This window comes from Erigeron canadensis, chromosome 1 (genome assembly GCF_010389155.1).
Source record: "Erigeron canadensis isolate Cc75 chromosome 1, C_canadensis_v1, whole genome shotgun sequence".
Lineage (NCBI taxonomy): Eukaryota > Viridiplantae > Streptophyta > Magnoliopsida > Asterales > Asteraceae > Erigeron > Erigeron canadensis.
In genome coordinates, this window is record NC_057761.1 from 56,713,652 (window position 1) to 56,730,942 (window position 17,291).

The following is a 17,291-nucleotide window of genomic DNA, read 5'->3' on the forward strand; positions in this document are numbered from 1 at the left end:
GTCAAGTTCAATATGTTTAGTACGTGCATAATGAACAGGATTAGAGGCTAAAGCAATAGTTGAGGCATTGTCACAGAGCATGAGAATAGGAGTAGGGATTTGAATCTGTAGATCCTTGAGAAGACATGTAAGCCAAGTTATTTCACATGTACTGTCTGCCATTGCTCGATATTCAGCCTCGGTTGATGAACGAGAGACAACAGTCTGTTTCTTAGATTGCCAGGAAATGAGAGAAGAGCCAAGAAAGATGGCAAAACCTGAGACAGATCTCCTTGACATTTGGCAGCTTGCCCAGTCACTATCACAGAAATTTGTGAGCTCCAAGGTATTGAGTTTAGGGAAGAAGAGGCCTTGTCCTGGGTTCAATTTGATATATCTCAGTACTCTTGTCAGGGCCTTCATGTGATCAGTTGTTGGAGAATGAGTGAACTGACTCAGTAATTGGGCAGCAAAGGAGAGATCTGGTCTAGTAATTGTAAGATAAATGAGTTTTCCCACAAGGGTTCTATAAAGAGAAGAATCTGCAAGTGGTTCCCCTGAAGTAGCATGCAGTTTGAAGGATGGGTCAATTGGAGTAATTGCAGGCTTGATATCTTGTAATTGAGCATGTTCCAAGAGGTCAAGTGCATATTTCCTCTGTGTCATTGCTAAACCACTGGAGTTTCTCAAAAACTCAATTCCAAGATAGTAATGAAGAGGACCCAAGGTTTTGATACTAAATTGTTGATGCAATTTATCTTTTACAGAGTCTATCAATGACTGAGTAGTACCACAGATAAGGATATCATCAACATACACTAGAAGTGCCAAGAAAGATGTATCTTTGCTGAAAGTGAACAAGGAGGTGTCTGCATAGCTTTGAACAAAACCAAGGGATGACAGAAATGATGTGAGCTTGTTAAACTATTGTCTATTAGCCTGTTTAAGACCATAAAGGGACTTATTTAGCTTGCAAACTGTAGAAAAAGGTAAATCAGTATGATATCCTTTAGGAATGGCCATGTAGACTTCTTCATGAAGATCACCATGTAGGAAGGCATTGTTCACATCTAATTGTTCTATCAACCAATCTTTCTGGATAGCTACTGCAAGTAGGGTTCTAACAGTTACCATCTTGGCAACAGGGACAAAAGTCTCTTTGTAATCTATCCCTTCCCTCTGTGTGAATCCTTGAGCTACAAGTCTGGCCTTGTATCTCTCAATACTGCCATCAGCTCTGTGTTTTATTCTGAATACCCACTTACATCCAATTGGGTGTTGTCCTGGTGGTAAAGTGACAAGAGTCCATGTATTATTCAATTCTAATGCATTAATTTCTTGTGTCATGGCCTCTAACCATTTAGGGTCTTTAGAAGCTTGAAGATAGGTATGTGGTTCAGTATGTGCATTGATGAGATTGATCAGTTTAAGGGATTTATTAGAAAGGTTAGTGTAGTTGAGATAGTTAATGAGAGGATATTTGGTGGAGGCAGAATGGACATTTGATGGTGGTAAAGTATAGGAGTAATCTTTGAGTTTGGTTGATAATTGTCTGGATCTGTTGGACTGTCTAAGAATGGGAGGTGGTGATGGTAATGGAGGAAAAGAACCAGATGGAGAAGTGGGAGGTGTAGGAGGAGAGGAAGAGGTATTGGATGTTGGTGGGGTTGGGGGAAGTTCAGGATGATCAGTAGATTGAGTTGGAGAAGATGCTGTAGAGGATGTTGTGTTAGATTGAGATGAAAGATCTGGTGGTGGGAAGTAAATTGGTGGAAATTGATTGTTGGAAGTAGAGGAAGAAGATGGAGAATTGAGGTGAAAAGGGAAGACTGTCTCATGAAAAATAACATGTCTACTAACAAAAACAGTTTTGGTATCCAAATTGTATAAGGTATATCCTTTTTGTGTGTGTGGATACCCTAAGAGAACACAAGGGATAGACCTAGGTGCCAATTTGTCAGATGTGTGAATTGAAGCAAAACATTGGCAACCAATGATTTTGAGGTGATCAAGAGTAGGAGGGGTTTTGTATACAATTTCATAAGGGGTTTTGAAATTCAGAATGTGGATGGTAGTCTATTGATTAAGTAAGTAGCAGCAAGAACAGATTATCCCCACAAATGAGTGGGAAAGTTTGCCTGAATTTGAATGGATCTGGCTACTTCTAAAAGATGTTTATGTTTTCTCTCAACCCTTGCATTCTGTTGTGGAGTGTAAGGGCAGGATGTTTGATGGATAATTCCATTTGACTGGAGAAAATTTGTTAGATCATGGTTTGTAAATTCTGATCCATTATCAGTTCTTAAGGTTTTAATGGTTTTCTGAAATTGGTTTTTGACATAAAAATGGAAAAGTTTGAGAATGGATGATACATGTTGTTTAGTGGGTATGAGATAAACCCAAGTGGCTCTAGAAAAATCATCAACAATAGTAATGAAATATTTACATTTATTGATTGTAGAATGCCTATAAGGGCCCCATACATCAGCATGAATCAAAGAGAATAATTCAGTAGCATGAGAGTTGCTAACAGGAAAAGATAAATGTTGTTGTTTTGAAAGAGGACATATAGTACAATGATGTAGTTCACTACTTTTGATAAAAGAGGAAAGACAAGGAATTTTCTTGAGCACTTGTGTGGAAGGATGACCAAGCCTTGCATGCCAGAGGTGTGCGTTGCTGGTATTTGTCAGAACATAATTGCAGATAGAGATGGGAGGAGTGTAGATGTACAATCCATGAAGAACTGAACCAAATGGAAGATTTCCATCAGGGCCCTGCACATAGCAGTTGGTATGAGTGAAGATAATTGCAGAATTGGTGGATTTGGTAAGTTTTCTTACAGAGATTAGATTGTAAGTGAAACTGGGAATGTAAAGGACATTATGGAGAATAATATTGGATTGTAGTTTCACAGTTCCCATTTGTGTCACTTGAACACTTTGTCCATTTGGCAGTCCAACAGTGATTGGTTGTGGTAAGGTGTAGATATGAGTTATTAGGTCAAGGGGGATACATATATGATCAGTTGCACCACTATCTATGATCCAAGCTCTAATTAAGTCATAGGCACATGATGTAACAAGATTATAAATGCAACTAGAAATGAATGCATAGACCAAGTCAGAAAAGGAAGTAGAGTTGATATCACCTTGAGAAGTTTGATGTGGAGCCTGTTGCATCATCAACATAAGTTGATTGAGCTGGTTCTGAAGTTGATCCATCCTGCAATGCATTGTTGGATCAGGAGCTTCTGTGGGTGGAGGACTGTTATGGAAGGGAGTCAGACCAGTGGAGCTTTGAGGAGTCTGAAATATGGCATTGACAGTCTTTGTCTTCTGATATGGAGGAGTCTTGAACTTTCCATGAAGTGGATGACCAAGTGGATAGCCAACAATTTGGTAGCATTCCTCCTTTGAATGTCCTTCTCTGTTACATTGGCCACAATAAACACCCTTCTTGAAAGGACTTTTCTTATCAGCCATGGGTTTTGGAATGTAAGATGTTTTTGCTTTGAATTGAGAGGTGAAGTTTTCTGAAATGATGAAGAAGTAGTGTAAGTGGAGAGGGCAGTAGGGACTACAGATGGCTTTGGTAATATCCCTTCCCTCTGTTTCTCTTCTTATCTAAGCATACCATAGGCTTTTGGAACTGAAGGTAAGGGTTGTTGCAATAGGATTTGTCCCCTGATGTTGGAGTAGCACTCATCAAGTCCCATAAGGAATTGGATCAATCTTTTCCTCTATTCCCTCTCACCATTGGTTTTCCCATTTTCACATGCACAATTACATATGCAGTCATAAGGTGCTTCAAGAGCATCAAGTTCATCCCAGAAACCTTTCATATTTTGATAATAGACTTCTATGCTCATGTTATTTTGTTTAAGTTGTGTAAGATCAGCAGTTATTTGAAACATTCTATGGCCATCTAATTGAGCATAATGATCTCCTAATTCTTTCCAAAGAGCAGAAGCAGTATGAACAAATCTTAAGTTGTTACCAGTTGATTCAGATACAGAGTTGAGGATCCAGGAGATTACCATGTCATTCGTTCTGTCCCAAACTGCTTTCAAAGGAGAATCAGTTGAAGGTTCTTTAAGCTCACCAGTAATGATTTTGAGTTTGTTCTTAGCACTTAATGCTATCATCATTGATCTTTTCCATGAACTATAATTCTCATTACCAGTAAGTTTCTTGGCAATCAAGATGAGTCCTGGATGATCATTTGGATGGAGATACAGGGGATGGTGGACTGATTCAATGTTATCAGACATGTTTGATGATGTAGGTGGTGTGGATGATTCAGTAATAGTTTCCGGCATGATTATTGAAGATAATTGGAATTTGTGAGTTCTAGGGTTTGAGAAAAAAAAAAATCAGATTTCTGAAGTTAGGGTTTCAGGATTAAAAGAAATTGATTCCTAATTTTGTTAGGAATAGATTGAGAATATGATATTTGTAACCTCTAGAAGTTTCTAAAGATTGCAGAAATGGATTCTTTGAAGAAGAAGAAAGTATTTGAAGGAATACCAGTAAGATTGAAGGATTTGAAGATTGATGGATCAACTGTGGCGGAATCTGGTGATCGGAAAGTTGAGAATGATGATCAGAGATTATGGATGATTGCTCTGATACCATAACAGAAACTGAAATTCAGAGAGAAAAGTGTGTGTAATTTCCATTTTCTATTCTTAATATTAATAATTACAATAAAAGAGCTATTTATACTTGAAATGAAGAAATAACCGTCTCTAACTAATCTGATAAGTTTGTTACAGATATTTACATAGTGAACCCTCTAACTTATAATCTTCACATCTCTGGCTTGAAACTTCAGTTATATTTTATTGCATTGAACAAGACTTTTGTATAATATGTTTTTCATCTTTGTGCTCCATCTCCTTGTTGTACAAGAGTTTACTTTGATTGTGTTTTCTTTCTGCTGTAATATAGCTTCAGATGCATTACATGTATCTTTAGATATAATGGTCGACATCGGTTATCTGGGACGGTGAAGCCACCAAGCGTCGACACATCGACCGTTAAGTGCCACATATCATGTAAACAAGTTGAGGTGCAAATTTCTTATCAAACAACAAATTGTGAAAAAGAGTGGTGACGTGGCTTTGTTGCTCGTGTGTGTTTCATTTCTATGTACATCACTGAGTCTGAATTGGAAAAATATATATATATTTAAAGAGAAGATCATAATAATGATCCGACTAGTTTTTTAAAAAAGAAAAACAAATAGTCACTATTAAAAAAATTAATGGTGTCCGACAAACTACACAAGAATACAAGATGCAAAATTTACAGCCGTAACATTTCATATCACAAAAATGTATACAAGGTTCAACTGTGAAATACCAGGATACTTCATTACTCATTAGGTATAGTCGTATGGAGATACTTTAAGCGTCCCAAATGGTTGACGTCTTGATTATCTTAAACCAAAATAAAAAAGTTAAATTATGAAGCTCTGATTAATTCCTTTACGTGGTCGTTTTCTCCTTGGATTGGCACTAATCATGCACGAAAAAGCATTAACGAGCTCTGTATCCTCAACGTTCACTAGGATTTTGGCAGCATCCGGATTGGCAAGCAATTGTTTTGCAACAACGTATCCAGCAATGGACCATGTCTGAAAAAGACGGGCTTGTTTCCCGATGAATCTTGCTCTTTTAGTATCATAATATTCAGGCCACTTATCTCTTGCTATCCGTCTCTCTGCAACTTTGACAGCGTTTTCAGCAATTTCGGGTCTATTCATCTTTATGCTTGCAACAGTAAGCTGAGTAGAACGACAAACAAAAAAAATTATCACTGCAAGCAATTGGTAACAAATCCAACCCATTTAAGAAAACCAGAGCCATTCAGGTTGCATTTTTTTCATAATCATATGGTGTCAAACTGGTAAGATCCAAAAAAGTAGCAATAATGAAAACGGGCCAGACAGGTGGAAATAAAATTTTATTTGAATGCTTATAACCGTTTAAATTGTTTAATGAAATTTTATGATTATCTTTATTAAGGTTTTTCTGATCATATTTGATAATTATTACAATATTCTCTAAGAAAATAACAGAACTGTTGGCGGGGTTAACTCGACCAGTCATGATCCAATGCTTAAAACCCTTCAATCAATATAAATAGTATCTAAATATAAAACTTTTTGCTTAGTAAATGAAATTCGGAGATGAGCGAAAAAAGTGACTCATCTTGGACCTTCACCCAACGTAACTGTCCCGCTATGACCCCCCTTTAGGGCTGTCAATGGGTTCGGGTTTGGGTTGGCGGGTTGAAAATCTCTAACCCTAACCCAACCCACTAACCTGAAAAAATCGGGTTGGCGGGTCAAATGGGTTGGTGGTTTGGCGGGTTGACAGGTTGATTTCAGGTCAAACAGGTCATATGGGTCGTGGGTTGGTGGGTCAAACAGATTGGTGGATCGACCTATTAAAAAAATTATATAGATTTAAATTCTTGTGTTAGTGGATTAGCGGGTTGGCGGGTCGAGATTTCACAACCCTAACCTGATTTTTTTCGGGTTGGGTCGAGATTCAAAACCTAGCCGCCCCTTTATATTAAAACAAAGAACTAAAATCATTTCTATGTGCCAAGATCTAAAAAGTACATAATATAGAATGGGAATGACATCAAGCTAAAACAATAAACAATACATCAATAAATACTTCCTCACCATGAAAATTGTAATTTTATCTTTTCTGAATGACCCAGGTTAGAATTATATATGCACATTATCATCATTACAGATACACTGATAGCTAATGGTTTACTACTTATTTAAAAAATAATCATGTGAAATAGTTCTAGCAGGAAAGCAGAGGCAAAAGAATACATAATTAAACATGAAACTAACCTGCCAGAGTAAAGTTGGCCACGAACCTCCATTATGGTAAGACCAAGGCCTACATTATAGAAAATTGATGTCATGAAATAATAGAGATAAAAACTTTGACGCATTTACATCTGCATCGTATGGGGTGGGGTGCTTGTGATAAGCTGCCTTGGATATGAGGAATTCTAAAAAAAATTAAAAAATCTCGGGACTGTCCGAGTCTAATTCCAAATTCCTATCGTCAACTTGGGCTCATTGGGTCGATTTAGGTTATGTTTAATCCATATAAAGTGAAATAAGTAGAACACTAAAACTAGCTTAGAAAGCAAACAGTTCAAATGCGTAGACGCCGTGGTGTTTAATGCATAAATCCTCTTGACTCATTTTCTTTAACAATATATAGTGCTTTAAAAAAAAAACAACCATGTTCAGTTGTTCACAGAAAAACTAAACTTTATGGTCAAAAAGGGATTCTGGTCATTCTGACCTGGCACATTTCGACCTTGACCAAAAGTACTTGTTTTGACCTGTCCCGCCCAACTTAATACCTCTATGAAAATTTATTTTCAGCTTTTAAGATTAATAAAATCTAACCAACACCAAGTCTAAGACATTACGTGTTTTTGGGATCGCTGCCTGTAATAATCCGCCATTCTTGACCATCAAGAGCAGGATAACAGATCTTCAATGGCATATCACCAACGAGATCTCCCCATTTGGCGTCATACAGATCCAGAATAGCATGGGACTGATCTGGTGTTGCAAGGCTGCTTACAATAGACCACAAATTTCCAAGAGAAAAAAAGCGGAAGTCCATATGAGCCGGTTGCAAGTTTCCAATCATATAACCTCCTTTATTAGGCATCCATTCAACTAGCCATGGTGGGATTTGATCCGGATATATATTAAATTTATTAACAGCATCGTATGAATATTCTTCCGTCTTGTAGCGGTATATTTCATTAAGCTTTCTCATATCAATCCAATAATATTCTCTAACATGAAATGACAATGCAACGAGACGATTATTAAGCGCGGTAATAAGGTCTGCTGATGCATCTTCACGGATCAGCATCTCCTTCGCAGAGAGTAATGCAGAATAGAATAATGCCTGGATGGGAAAATAAAAATAAAATGCTCATACAAAAACTTAAATTTTGATTATCAAATTAAGTGGTGGCAATATGGGCGGGTTAGGTAATTGCAAATCACCTTAACCTGAAAACAAGTACCTGTATTTCCAAGGGATGTCCATGAATTCCCATACGTCTATCTATCATGCAAGAACCATCAGTCACCAGTAGAGTTGGAAACATGTCAAAACCATCAGCAAGACATAGCTTTAGAATCATCTTAATTCCAGTTTGAACGTCAACTCTTTCTTGAACAGAAAGGTCCCCAGTACATTTCCCATATGCACGCAACAATATGATCCACCATAATCCTGAAATACACATTGTCTAAGGTCAGGTGGTTAACTAATTAAAAAGCGGCTACTAGGCCTGTACCTCATGCAGCAGCCGTTAATAGATAGGGATGCACACTATCGCAAGTAGAGGTGGCAAAATTGTCTGAATGGGTTGGCTCATAAGCACTATATTAATCTTCTACTAATTAATGTGTTAATATATAATTACAAAGACCCATATTATTACAATGATAATAATCTAATTCCTTTTAGTAAAGCGATGTAGAAGCTTTGATGGATTTGAAAACACTTTGTAGAACTTTTGCTTGCTCGACTCATTTGGCCTGTTTCATATTTAGCTAGATCTTTTAGTTTAATCCATTTGAGAAGCCAGAGATAAAACATAACCAAATCGACCCGATATAGAAATATATAAAATGGGATGAAATCATACTCACCAGAATCAACTGGTGCCACACGACCAATGGCTGCCTCACCAAAGTCGGGATCCAATATATCTTCAGTTGCAGAATCATCACCATCAAGCGGAACAGTGCGCACTTTGAAACTTGCAGGCATCAATCCTTGACCAGGACTATGACAATCCATGGTTTTCTCCCAACTCTATATATGTATATATACATACATACAAAAAACAAGTCACTATTTAGTATGTTATAAATAAGAAAAAAATGTTGTTTATCCACAATGGTTAGTTAAGAACAAGAGTAGCAAGCGCAAATCACCTGCAACTGAAGAGTGTGTAAGATAAAGTTGCGTACAATATCATACTCCCCTTTCAAAAGAAAAGCTATCCCAGACGGTATAAAATCACGAATAAACACTTGATCATAGTTGAGTATACTAGAATCACTCGGATCATTGGCAGCAATAGTTCCAACAGGATTTCCACAATAATAAACCATAGACGCCCGTAACAACTCCCACGCTTCTTCCTCTAACGAACTTATTCCATCTAATCCCAATATACTACTAAACGCTCCATTACCATTTGTAGACACATCACCGTTAACAAAAGTTTCGCTCCTCTCACTAACCACATCATGAACACTATCTATTTTTTGGCATTTACAACTCAAACAACTAAACCGATCATTACGATCCGATTTACGGCTAAACGCAGAGATCCTATTGTAAATCTTACGCCTTGAAGTTATATTAGATATACTAGGTTTTGCAGCACATAAAACTTGAAGAACACCTTCCGAAGTTGCAGCCATTGAGTTATATATAACCATATATATGTCTTAGTTCAATCTACTAGCCTACATAAACAACAAATATTAATCAAACAGTTGATATACATATACATATACATATAAAATAACTACTTCTAAACTATTGAAATATATCAAATAAATAAATTACTGAACATAGATAATTGGTTAAAATAAATAATTACATGTATCAACAAAAAATCACAACAAGTAATACTGAAATGAAATAAATATATTACTGAACTTATAAGAACGTGAATTAGGTTAAGAGTTAACAGTGGATTACTGTAAAAAACACAAGAGATGAAATAAAAGAGATATATACTTACAGAATCATGTATCTAATTTAAATGAATAGAACTTTTGGAAGGACAACTTGCGTATATTTCGGGATATTTAGAATCGGTTTCGGAATTATAAGATTGATTGTAGATATTTTTGATATTGATGATTATGTAAGTAGCTGTATTAGTTTAATCGATTTTCCGCGGAAATGGTAACAAGGGTAAAGTTATAAATTTGTGAAAATATCAGGGAGGGTAAAGTTGTCATATAAAAACGTTGAGCTGGTTGGAGACTTGGAGCAAAGGAGGAGATGAAAATGAAAATGTGCTGGGGGATTTTAGGCTTTGCGTGTCTAGATCGTATAAGTTTTTATCAATTGGCTTAATGTACTGATTGAGCATGAGCTTTACATATATATTGGGAGTATCGAGTTCGAGATATGAGAATGATATTTAAAGGAATCTCACATATACAGTCTTTCAGCGAAGCACTTGCAGAAAGAGCAAAGTTTTATCCCAATTAAATGTCGTACCTTCGACCTTCGGAATGTTTAGTTGGGATTTTTCATAGGGAGCTCTCTAGGATAAAATTGATTAAGACAATGTAAGTTAAATCCCCCGTTGCGAGCAAATGATCCACACTTTTAAAAAATAATTAGATGATCGGAGATTTTATGGTATTGGTTTTAAATTTTCTATGTATCCATAATACTTTTAACACTTAATAACGAAGATAAAAGGCTTTTTCAAAACAAATTTTTTCAGATTGAAATTAGGCATATAAAAATAACAGCAAGATGAACTCAAATTTGCCATTTAAAAAATTGGTTTAGCTCAATTGATATTCACCTACACCTCATTTACCATAAAAAAGAGTTGTCGTTTTATACCATATTAATGTCGTTTCGTATACTGTTCACGGTGGCAAATTTGTAATATTGTCCAACTTTATGGTTATTTACTTATTTTAATAACATGTTCAAAATAATAAACGGATACTTTTATACGTTCTTATTTTACCGCGGTTGCTATGGTATTGTTCGTTTAGGATCGTTTGTCCGTACTGCTTATGTAATTAACGTAATAGCAGATACTTTTCTACGTTTTTATTTTGCTAAGGTTTTTTCTAATTAAACAAAAACTTATAGTTTGTCAAAAACATGTTATTATATATTCCAACATAATAATAACAAAAAAAAATGTTATTGGTTATTTATATTTGATTAAATATATTCAGATCAAATGTTAAATATATTGTTTTTAAATTTCTTTTTATGTTTAGGGTAAGCTGTTAACGAAATCTAAACATAACAAAACCGCTACGAAGTGTGGGTAACTAGTTGATATCAATAATAAAAGACTTTGTCTTTCGAAGACCATGGTTTTATATTCGAGACAATGGTTTTATATTATCGGGTTTTCTCCGAATCCGTGGGTAACTTAAGACGCCTTAAAATAACTCCATATGAAATATTTAGTCGATTTTGTTAGTTTGCTACTTTGCTGTAAACCATACAATTCATTACCAAGTAACAAGCCTGCCACCAAGTAATTATTCAATGTTCAAGCACATTAAGCTTCAAGTTAAGCTTCAAGAAATGACTATCCCTTCTTTCCGATCCCATGAGACATGTTATAGATTCCTCGTCCCTGTATAACAAATTCAAATGCTTCATTCCAAAACAAGTGACAATATATTGATTCCAACAAAAGTGAATCTATGTCCCAAATTCAACTCATTTAATCGTTTGACATACAACTTACGAGCATAGTACCCGCGCAATGCGGCGGGGATGACATTAGTTGCGATATGGTGGCGTCGGCGTCAAGTGGTGTTGGTAATTGATACAAAGATGTTTGATTTTTAGGGATAGTGAAAATCTTTTAAAAGATTATGGAATGATTGTGTAAGTTAATTAATTAATTAAGGGTAAAATGGTAATTTCTTATGTCTCAAAATTGTAAACTTTTCAACATAGGGGTATAATTTTTATATAGTAATATAGATGTTTAGCCCAATTCAACTCATTTAATGCATAAAAGAATTTGTTTAAAACAAAATGGGTCAAATGTGTTGCATTTAGCCAAAAGTGTACTTTTGATAAACAATATAGCCCAGTCAGATATAGCACACCAACTATTACTAACTAGTCTGAAAATTTATGGTTAAAAAAGTGTTTCATATCAACTCAACTTGTAACAATAACTACTCATTTCTGACCCGTTATCATACCCACCCATTGTGAAGCCTCAAGTGAATAAGTAGACTCACAATGAGGAACAAACAAGAACCAGCCAATGCAAGAGGGATGGCAACTGAAGTGATTTTGTCCATTGGACCCTTTAGATGAGTGTGGTTGTGGATGTTCTGGTAAAATCTTTGTTTCTCAATGAGCTTCTCTCTTGGTCTAAAAGGGGCCTCCTCTGCCATCCTGCAATAACAATTTATTAATTGATAGTAGTAAAAATTTAGACTTGAATTTTACTGCCAGGCTAGACAAAATATCCTATCACATACATTAGCACCCCTTGAGTTTTTGATTTAATAGGCCAACGAAATTCTTAAAAGCTGAAACTAATGAGGACTATATGTCACGATTAAATAATGGTAGAGCACAGCCATTGGCGTTAACGTACCATGCTCTTAAGACAACGTATATACACCTCTGTGATAGTTGAAACAAGTAATGACCCAAGGCTCAAGGGCGGACTTACATTGATCTAAGGCGTAGTCTGGGCTACGGGTCCGCTAAATTCATGTAGTCAAATTTTTTTGAAAAATGATGTAATTTTTATTGGTGCTACTGGTCAAATAAATATGGGATACTGGTCTTGTAACCAACTTTAAACTTTTAAAACATTTTTTTATCAATAAAACTTATAAAGATGTATCTGTATAACTAAGTTATAAAGAAAAACTACTAAAAATGCCAAAAAATCTTAACATACATCAAAAATAGCCAAAAATCTGTTAAAAAATGCTAAAAATCGTAACAATTTAGTTGTTATCGTTACTTTATGCCAATACAAGTTTAGTGGAAAAAACTTGTGCTACGGGTCACTTCCGGTTCTGGGTCCGCCACTGCCAACACCGTAAACAAGCATGAACGAGGCTTCTTCATGTTCTTTTATTTTTAATTATTTGAAGAAATATATGAACATTTAAATGAGCAGACTTTCGTGTTCATATTTATTCCAAACAAAAAAGCAAACAAGAACATTAGAAGACAATTTTATTTGATAAGAATACAAGTTTTTCATCTTTCAAAAATAAAAAGAAAACAAGTTTTTCATGTCCATCCATTTAAAAAAGAGTGGTGATACATTCACCCAATCAAACATACAATATATAACAAACAACTGAACAAGTAGACCAACATATTACATGTATACAAACAATCAAACATACAATATATAACAAACAACTGAACAAGTAGACCAACATATTTAGATGCACATAATGTTCAATTTTTGTACTATTGCTTAAGTATTACTATTTTAATACAAACATTTACAGTACTAATACTTACGCATACACATAGTCACATGCTACAAATAAAAACAAAGGATAAAAATTTGTTCTCATCATATCACTAAACAAACAAAATAAACAAAATTGTTTGCACTTTCCAAACAATCGATTCATTTACAAATTACAGCCCTAAGCGCGACTTTGTTAAATCTCACTATACATACAAAACCATACATCACTGATAACATCGAGTCGTCATAGACACACGTGTACATATATGATTCAATGACTTAATTGATTATCTTTAAAGCCATTTTATGAAGAATCTAAACAAAACAATTGTCTAATCCATTTATCGAGATCTAATATATCTGTAAAACACACAGGGTATATGTTACCCGGTAACAAAAATAAAAAATGACATGGAACCCTAGAATTTATATTGATCAAATAAATTGATCCATTTGAGGTTTCAAATTAATAAGATTAAACTTACGTACGTCAAGGTGTATTTGTGACCGAAAAAATGATGATCGGAGAATAGTGATGATCGAGGGTGAAAACGGTCAAATTGTTGGTAATTATTTTACAGTAAAACTAGTGGCCTAGTGGGTAACCAACAAGGAATTGAAAACTTCAAAGATAGTAATTATAGACCGGGCTTTTTGGGCTTTAGTCATTAGGCCTGTTAAGTTTACCTAGTCTTTGATACAGCCTTCTCCGGTTGCTCAAAATTTGTATATGGGCGTTTCAGATTGCGTTTTTGAATTAAATTTTGCGATTACAAAATTGCGTTTTGAAAAATAATGTCACTACTTGCTAATTTATAAAAACTGCGTTTTTCTCTAGATAAATCACTTCTATAGCCAAACACTTTTTCTACTTATATGTGTTTTCCAAACTTAATACGTAATTTCAAACACCATCTTAATATAGATTTATCTGCTTAGATTAATATGTCACTAATCATTGGTTTATAACAATTTTTTTTTTTTTTTTAATGTTGGAAATTACTTTATTTTATTTTTACTTTTCATTATTTTCTTTTAACCACCTAAAGGTACCGTATTGGTCATGCAACCAAAAGTCATCACAAAAAGGTTGAAGTATGAACTTTCTTAAATAAAACTTATGGGTTGGAAAATGTTTGAAAACCTGAACTAAAAAACAATATCAGACCTATTGATTCTCAAATCAACAAAACAAGTCTAATCTCAATTAGATTCAAACCTGAAAAATAACCACCAACGCTAATCGATTGTGATTCACTCAACTTATGTGTTGAATGTACTATTACAATTAGAAATTACTCTTAACTAATTATTATTACAGATATTTTGTAAGAAAAAATATGGAAGAGAAATATATGATATAAAAGCTGTAATGATCGATCTGATCACTTATTAGGAAAAAGGCTTCTATATATACTAAATCTTCTTTCTTCATTTGACAGCTTTAGCCCTTCTCTCGTAAACCGACTCTAAACTTAGTCCTTCTTTAAGTATTCCAGTGTGACAGTTTTAGTCCTTTGCAGCCACTCTTGAAATAACTTTAGTCCTTTATTTCTTCAGGATTTCTTTACAAGAAACTACACCTGCACAATACTAATCATATACTAAGAAATCTGGAAACATAAGATTGAGAATAAGATTATATTTTAACATCCCCCCTTAATCTTATTCTCAAACAGATCTACAAGACCTAATTTCGAACAAAGAAAACCGTGTGAATACTTATCAAGTCCCTTGGTAAAAATATCAGCCACTTGATTCTTTGCTTCAACTTTATGAGTTTCTATAACACCTGCCAATTGTTTTTCTCTAACAAAATGAAGATCAATTTCCAAATGTTTAGTCCTTTCATGAAAAACAGGATTTCCAGCAATTTTAATAGCAGACTTATGTCACAGAACACTTTTACAGGAAGAACATTATCAATATGCAATTCCTTCAAAATTTTTAAGACCCAAATAACCTCACAAGTAACAACAGCCATTGCTCTATATTCAGATTCAGTAGAAGACTTTGACACTGTGTTCTGTTTTTTACTTTTCCAAGAAACAAGTGAACCACTTAAAAAAACACAATAACCAGTAACAGACCTTCTGTTTACCATACACTTAGCCCAATCAGCATCTACATAAGCTTCTAAAGAAACCTTTCCATTTCTGGAAATAAACACCCCTTTACCAGGATTACCTTTAAGATATCTTAATACCCTTAAAGCATGTTTTAAGTGAGAGGTTAAAGGTTTATGCATGAACTGACTAAGACAGTGTACAGTATAAGAAATATCAGGTCTAGTATGGGTTAAGTAAATGAGCTTACCAATCAATCTTTGATACTCAGATATGTTCTTTATCACTGGATCATTAGGAGTTTCAAGATTGGTAATACTTACATTAGGATCCAAAGGAGTATTCATAGGTTTGCTTGCAAGCAAACCATAATCTGAAAGTAAATCCAAGCAATATTTCCTTTGATTTAAACATATACCATCCTCATTTTCAATTGCTTCTATTCCAAGAAAATATTTTAGTTTTCCTAAATCCTTAATTTGAAATTTTGTTCTAAGAAAAGTTTTGAAGCTTTCAATCTCCTTATTGTTATTTCCAGTTACAATTATATCATCTACATAAACCAAAACAGCCATAAACAAATTATCACAATTCTTAGTAAAAAGTGAATAATCACTTTTACTTTGCACAAAACCATTTTCACATAAAGCACTAGTTAGTTTTGCATTCCATTGTCTTGGTGCTTGTTTCAAACCATACAAAGACTTATTAAGCTTACAAACCCTTTTGTCATTTGAATTAAAATATCCTTCAGGAAGTTTCATATAAACAGTTTCTTCTAAATCTCCATAAAGAAAAGCATTATTTATATCAAGTTGATATAATGACCAATTTTTTTGAACAGCCAAGGTAATTAGACACCTAACAGTCACAATCTTGACAACAGGAGAGAAAGTCTCCTCAAAATCAACTCCTTCCTTTTGACTATACCCTTTAGCAACTAACCTAGCTTTAAACCTTTCTATTTCACCATTAGCTTTATATTTTATTTTATATACTCATTTACAACCAATAGGTTCTCTATCCTTAGGTAAATCAACAATTTCCCAAGTATTATTTTCATATAAAGCTTCCATTTCCTTATTCATTGCATCAACCCAATGACTATCTTTACTAGCTTGAAAATAAGTTTGAGGTTCAAAAGCTTTGTTTAATTCAAACACAAAAGCAAAAGCTTCAGTATTAAGATTAGCATAACTAACATAGCATTCAAGAGCATATTTTACACTGCTATTCACAACATAGTCATTATATTTTCTACTAACCTGAGGATTCCTAACAGACCTTCTTAACCCTTGATCATTGGTATGAAAATTTTCTTGATTATCTTGAATTAAATTTTCATGTATATTATCACCCTCAGAACCTATATTATATTCTTCATGTGTTGCTGTACCTATCTCATTAGCAATGTCATTAGTATCACTACTAGAAGAAGAAGTATCTTCATTTGTAGTGTTACTAGGTACACTACCAGAATGAGAAGTACTGCCATTACAATCAGAATTCCCAGTTCCTCTCACTTCATCATAGGGTTCACTGGGATAAGGTTCTAAATCAAAAAAATTTAAGTGATCAATATCAGAATGAGTATTTTTTTGTAAATTAACTTTTGAAATCTTTTCTTTTAAAGGAAACACATTTTCAAAAAACTTAACATCTCTTGAATAAAAAATATTATTATTTTCCAAAGATAAAAGTTTATAACCTTTTTTTGAACTAGAATATCCCAGCAATATACATTTAGAAGATCTGCTTAAAAATTTGTCAGAAATATTAAGATTTTTTGCAAAGCAAAGACAACCAAATGATCTAAGGTGAGAGAAAGAAGGTAAATGACCATAAATCAACTCATAAGGAGATTTTCCAAGCAACACAGAAGAAGGCAATCTGTTAATCAAATAGGTAGCAGTTAGAACACATTCAGTCCACAAATTTAGAGGTAAACCTCCTTGAAACATTAAAGCTCTTGCAA

The 17,291-nt window shown here is 34.3% G+C and overlaps 3 protein-coding genes across 3 annotated transcripts; all 3 read right to left on the reverse strand.

The window, feature by feature from the left end:
• Window positions 1–3,721: 3,721 nt before the first annotated feature.
• LOC122595716 lies at window positions 3,722–4,300 on the reverse strand. Its single transcript, XM_043768146.1, has one exon. The coding sequence runs from the start codon at window positions 4,298–4,300 to the stop codon at window positions 3,722–3,724; it is 579 nt and encodes a 192-aa protein (XP_043624081.1).
• Window positions 4,301–5,280: 980 nt separating this feature from the next.
• On the reverse strand, window positions 5,281–9,955 carry LOC122603923 (alkaline/neutral invertase E, chloroplastic). The gene is made up of 7 exons (XM_043776782.1): window positions 9,813–9,955; window positions 8,992–9,531; window positions 8,704–8,869; window positions 8,070–8,281; window positions 7,455–7,948; window positions 6,859–6,907; window positions 5,281–5,769 (listed from the first exon to the last, which is right to left on the reverse strand). Exons 2-7 carry the CDS (start codon window positions 9,502–9,504, stop codon window positions 5,443–5,445), a joined length of 1,761 nt encoding a protein of 586 aa, XP_043632717.1. The 5' UTR covers window positions 9,505–9,531; window positions 9,813–9,955; the 3' UTR covers window positions 5,281–5,442.
• A 1,392-nt stretch (window positions 9,956–11,347) lies between these two features.
• On the reverse strand, window positions 11,348–12,198 carry LOC122603932. The gene is made up of 2 exons (XM_043776793.1): window positions 12,040–12,198; window positions 11,348–11,417 (listed from the first exon to the last, which is right to left on the reverse strand). Exons 1-2 carry the CDS (start codon window positions 12,196–12,198, stop codon window positions 11,370–11,372), a joined length of 207 nt encoding a protein of 68 aa, XP_043632728.1. The 3' UTR covers window positions 11,348–11,369.
• Window positions 12,199–17,291: the final 5,093 nt, after the last annotated feature.

Excerpts from the sequence above, each read along its gene's own strand:
- LOC122603932 (XM_043776793.1), bottom strand. The coding sequence starts at position 12,198 with ATGGCAGAGGAGGCCCCTTTTAGACCAAGAGAGAAGCTCATTGAGAAA. Across the intron at positions 11,418-12,039 it reads GTTCTTGTTTGTTCCTCATT|GGACGAGGAATCTATAACAT; the intron begins GTGAGTCTACTT and ends TTTGTTATACAG.
- LOC122595716 (XM_043768146.1), bottom strand. The coding sequence starts at position 4,300 with ATGCCGGAAACTATTACTGAATCATCCACACCACCTACATCATCAAAC.
- LOC122603923 (XM_043776782.1), bottom strand. The coding sequence starts at position 9,504 with ATGGTTATATATAACTCAATGGCTGCAACTTCGGAAGGTGTTCTTCAA. Across the intron at positions 8,870-8,991 it reads TACACACTCTTCAGTTGCAG|AGTTGGGAGAAAACCATGGA; the intron begins GTGATTTGCGCT and ends ATACATATATAG. Across the intron at positions 5,770-6,858 it reads GGCCAACTTTACTCTGGCAG|CTTACTGTTGCAAGCATAAA; the intron begins GTTAGTTTCATG and ends CGTTCTACTCAG.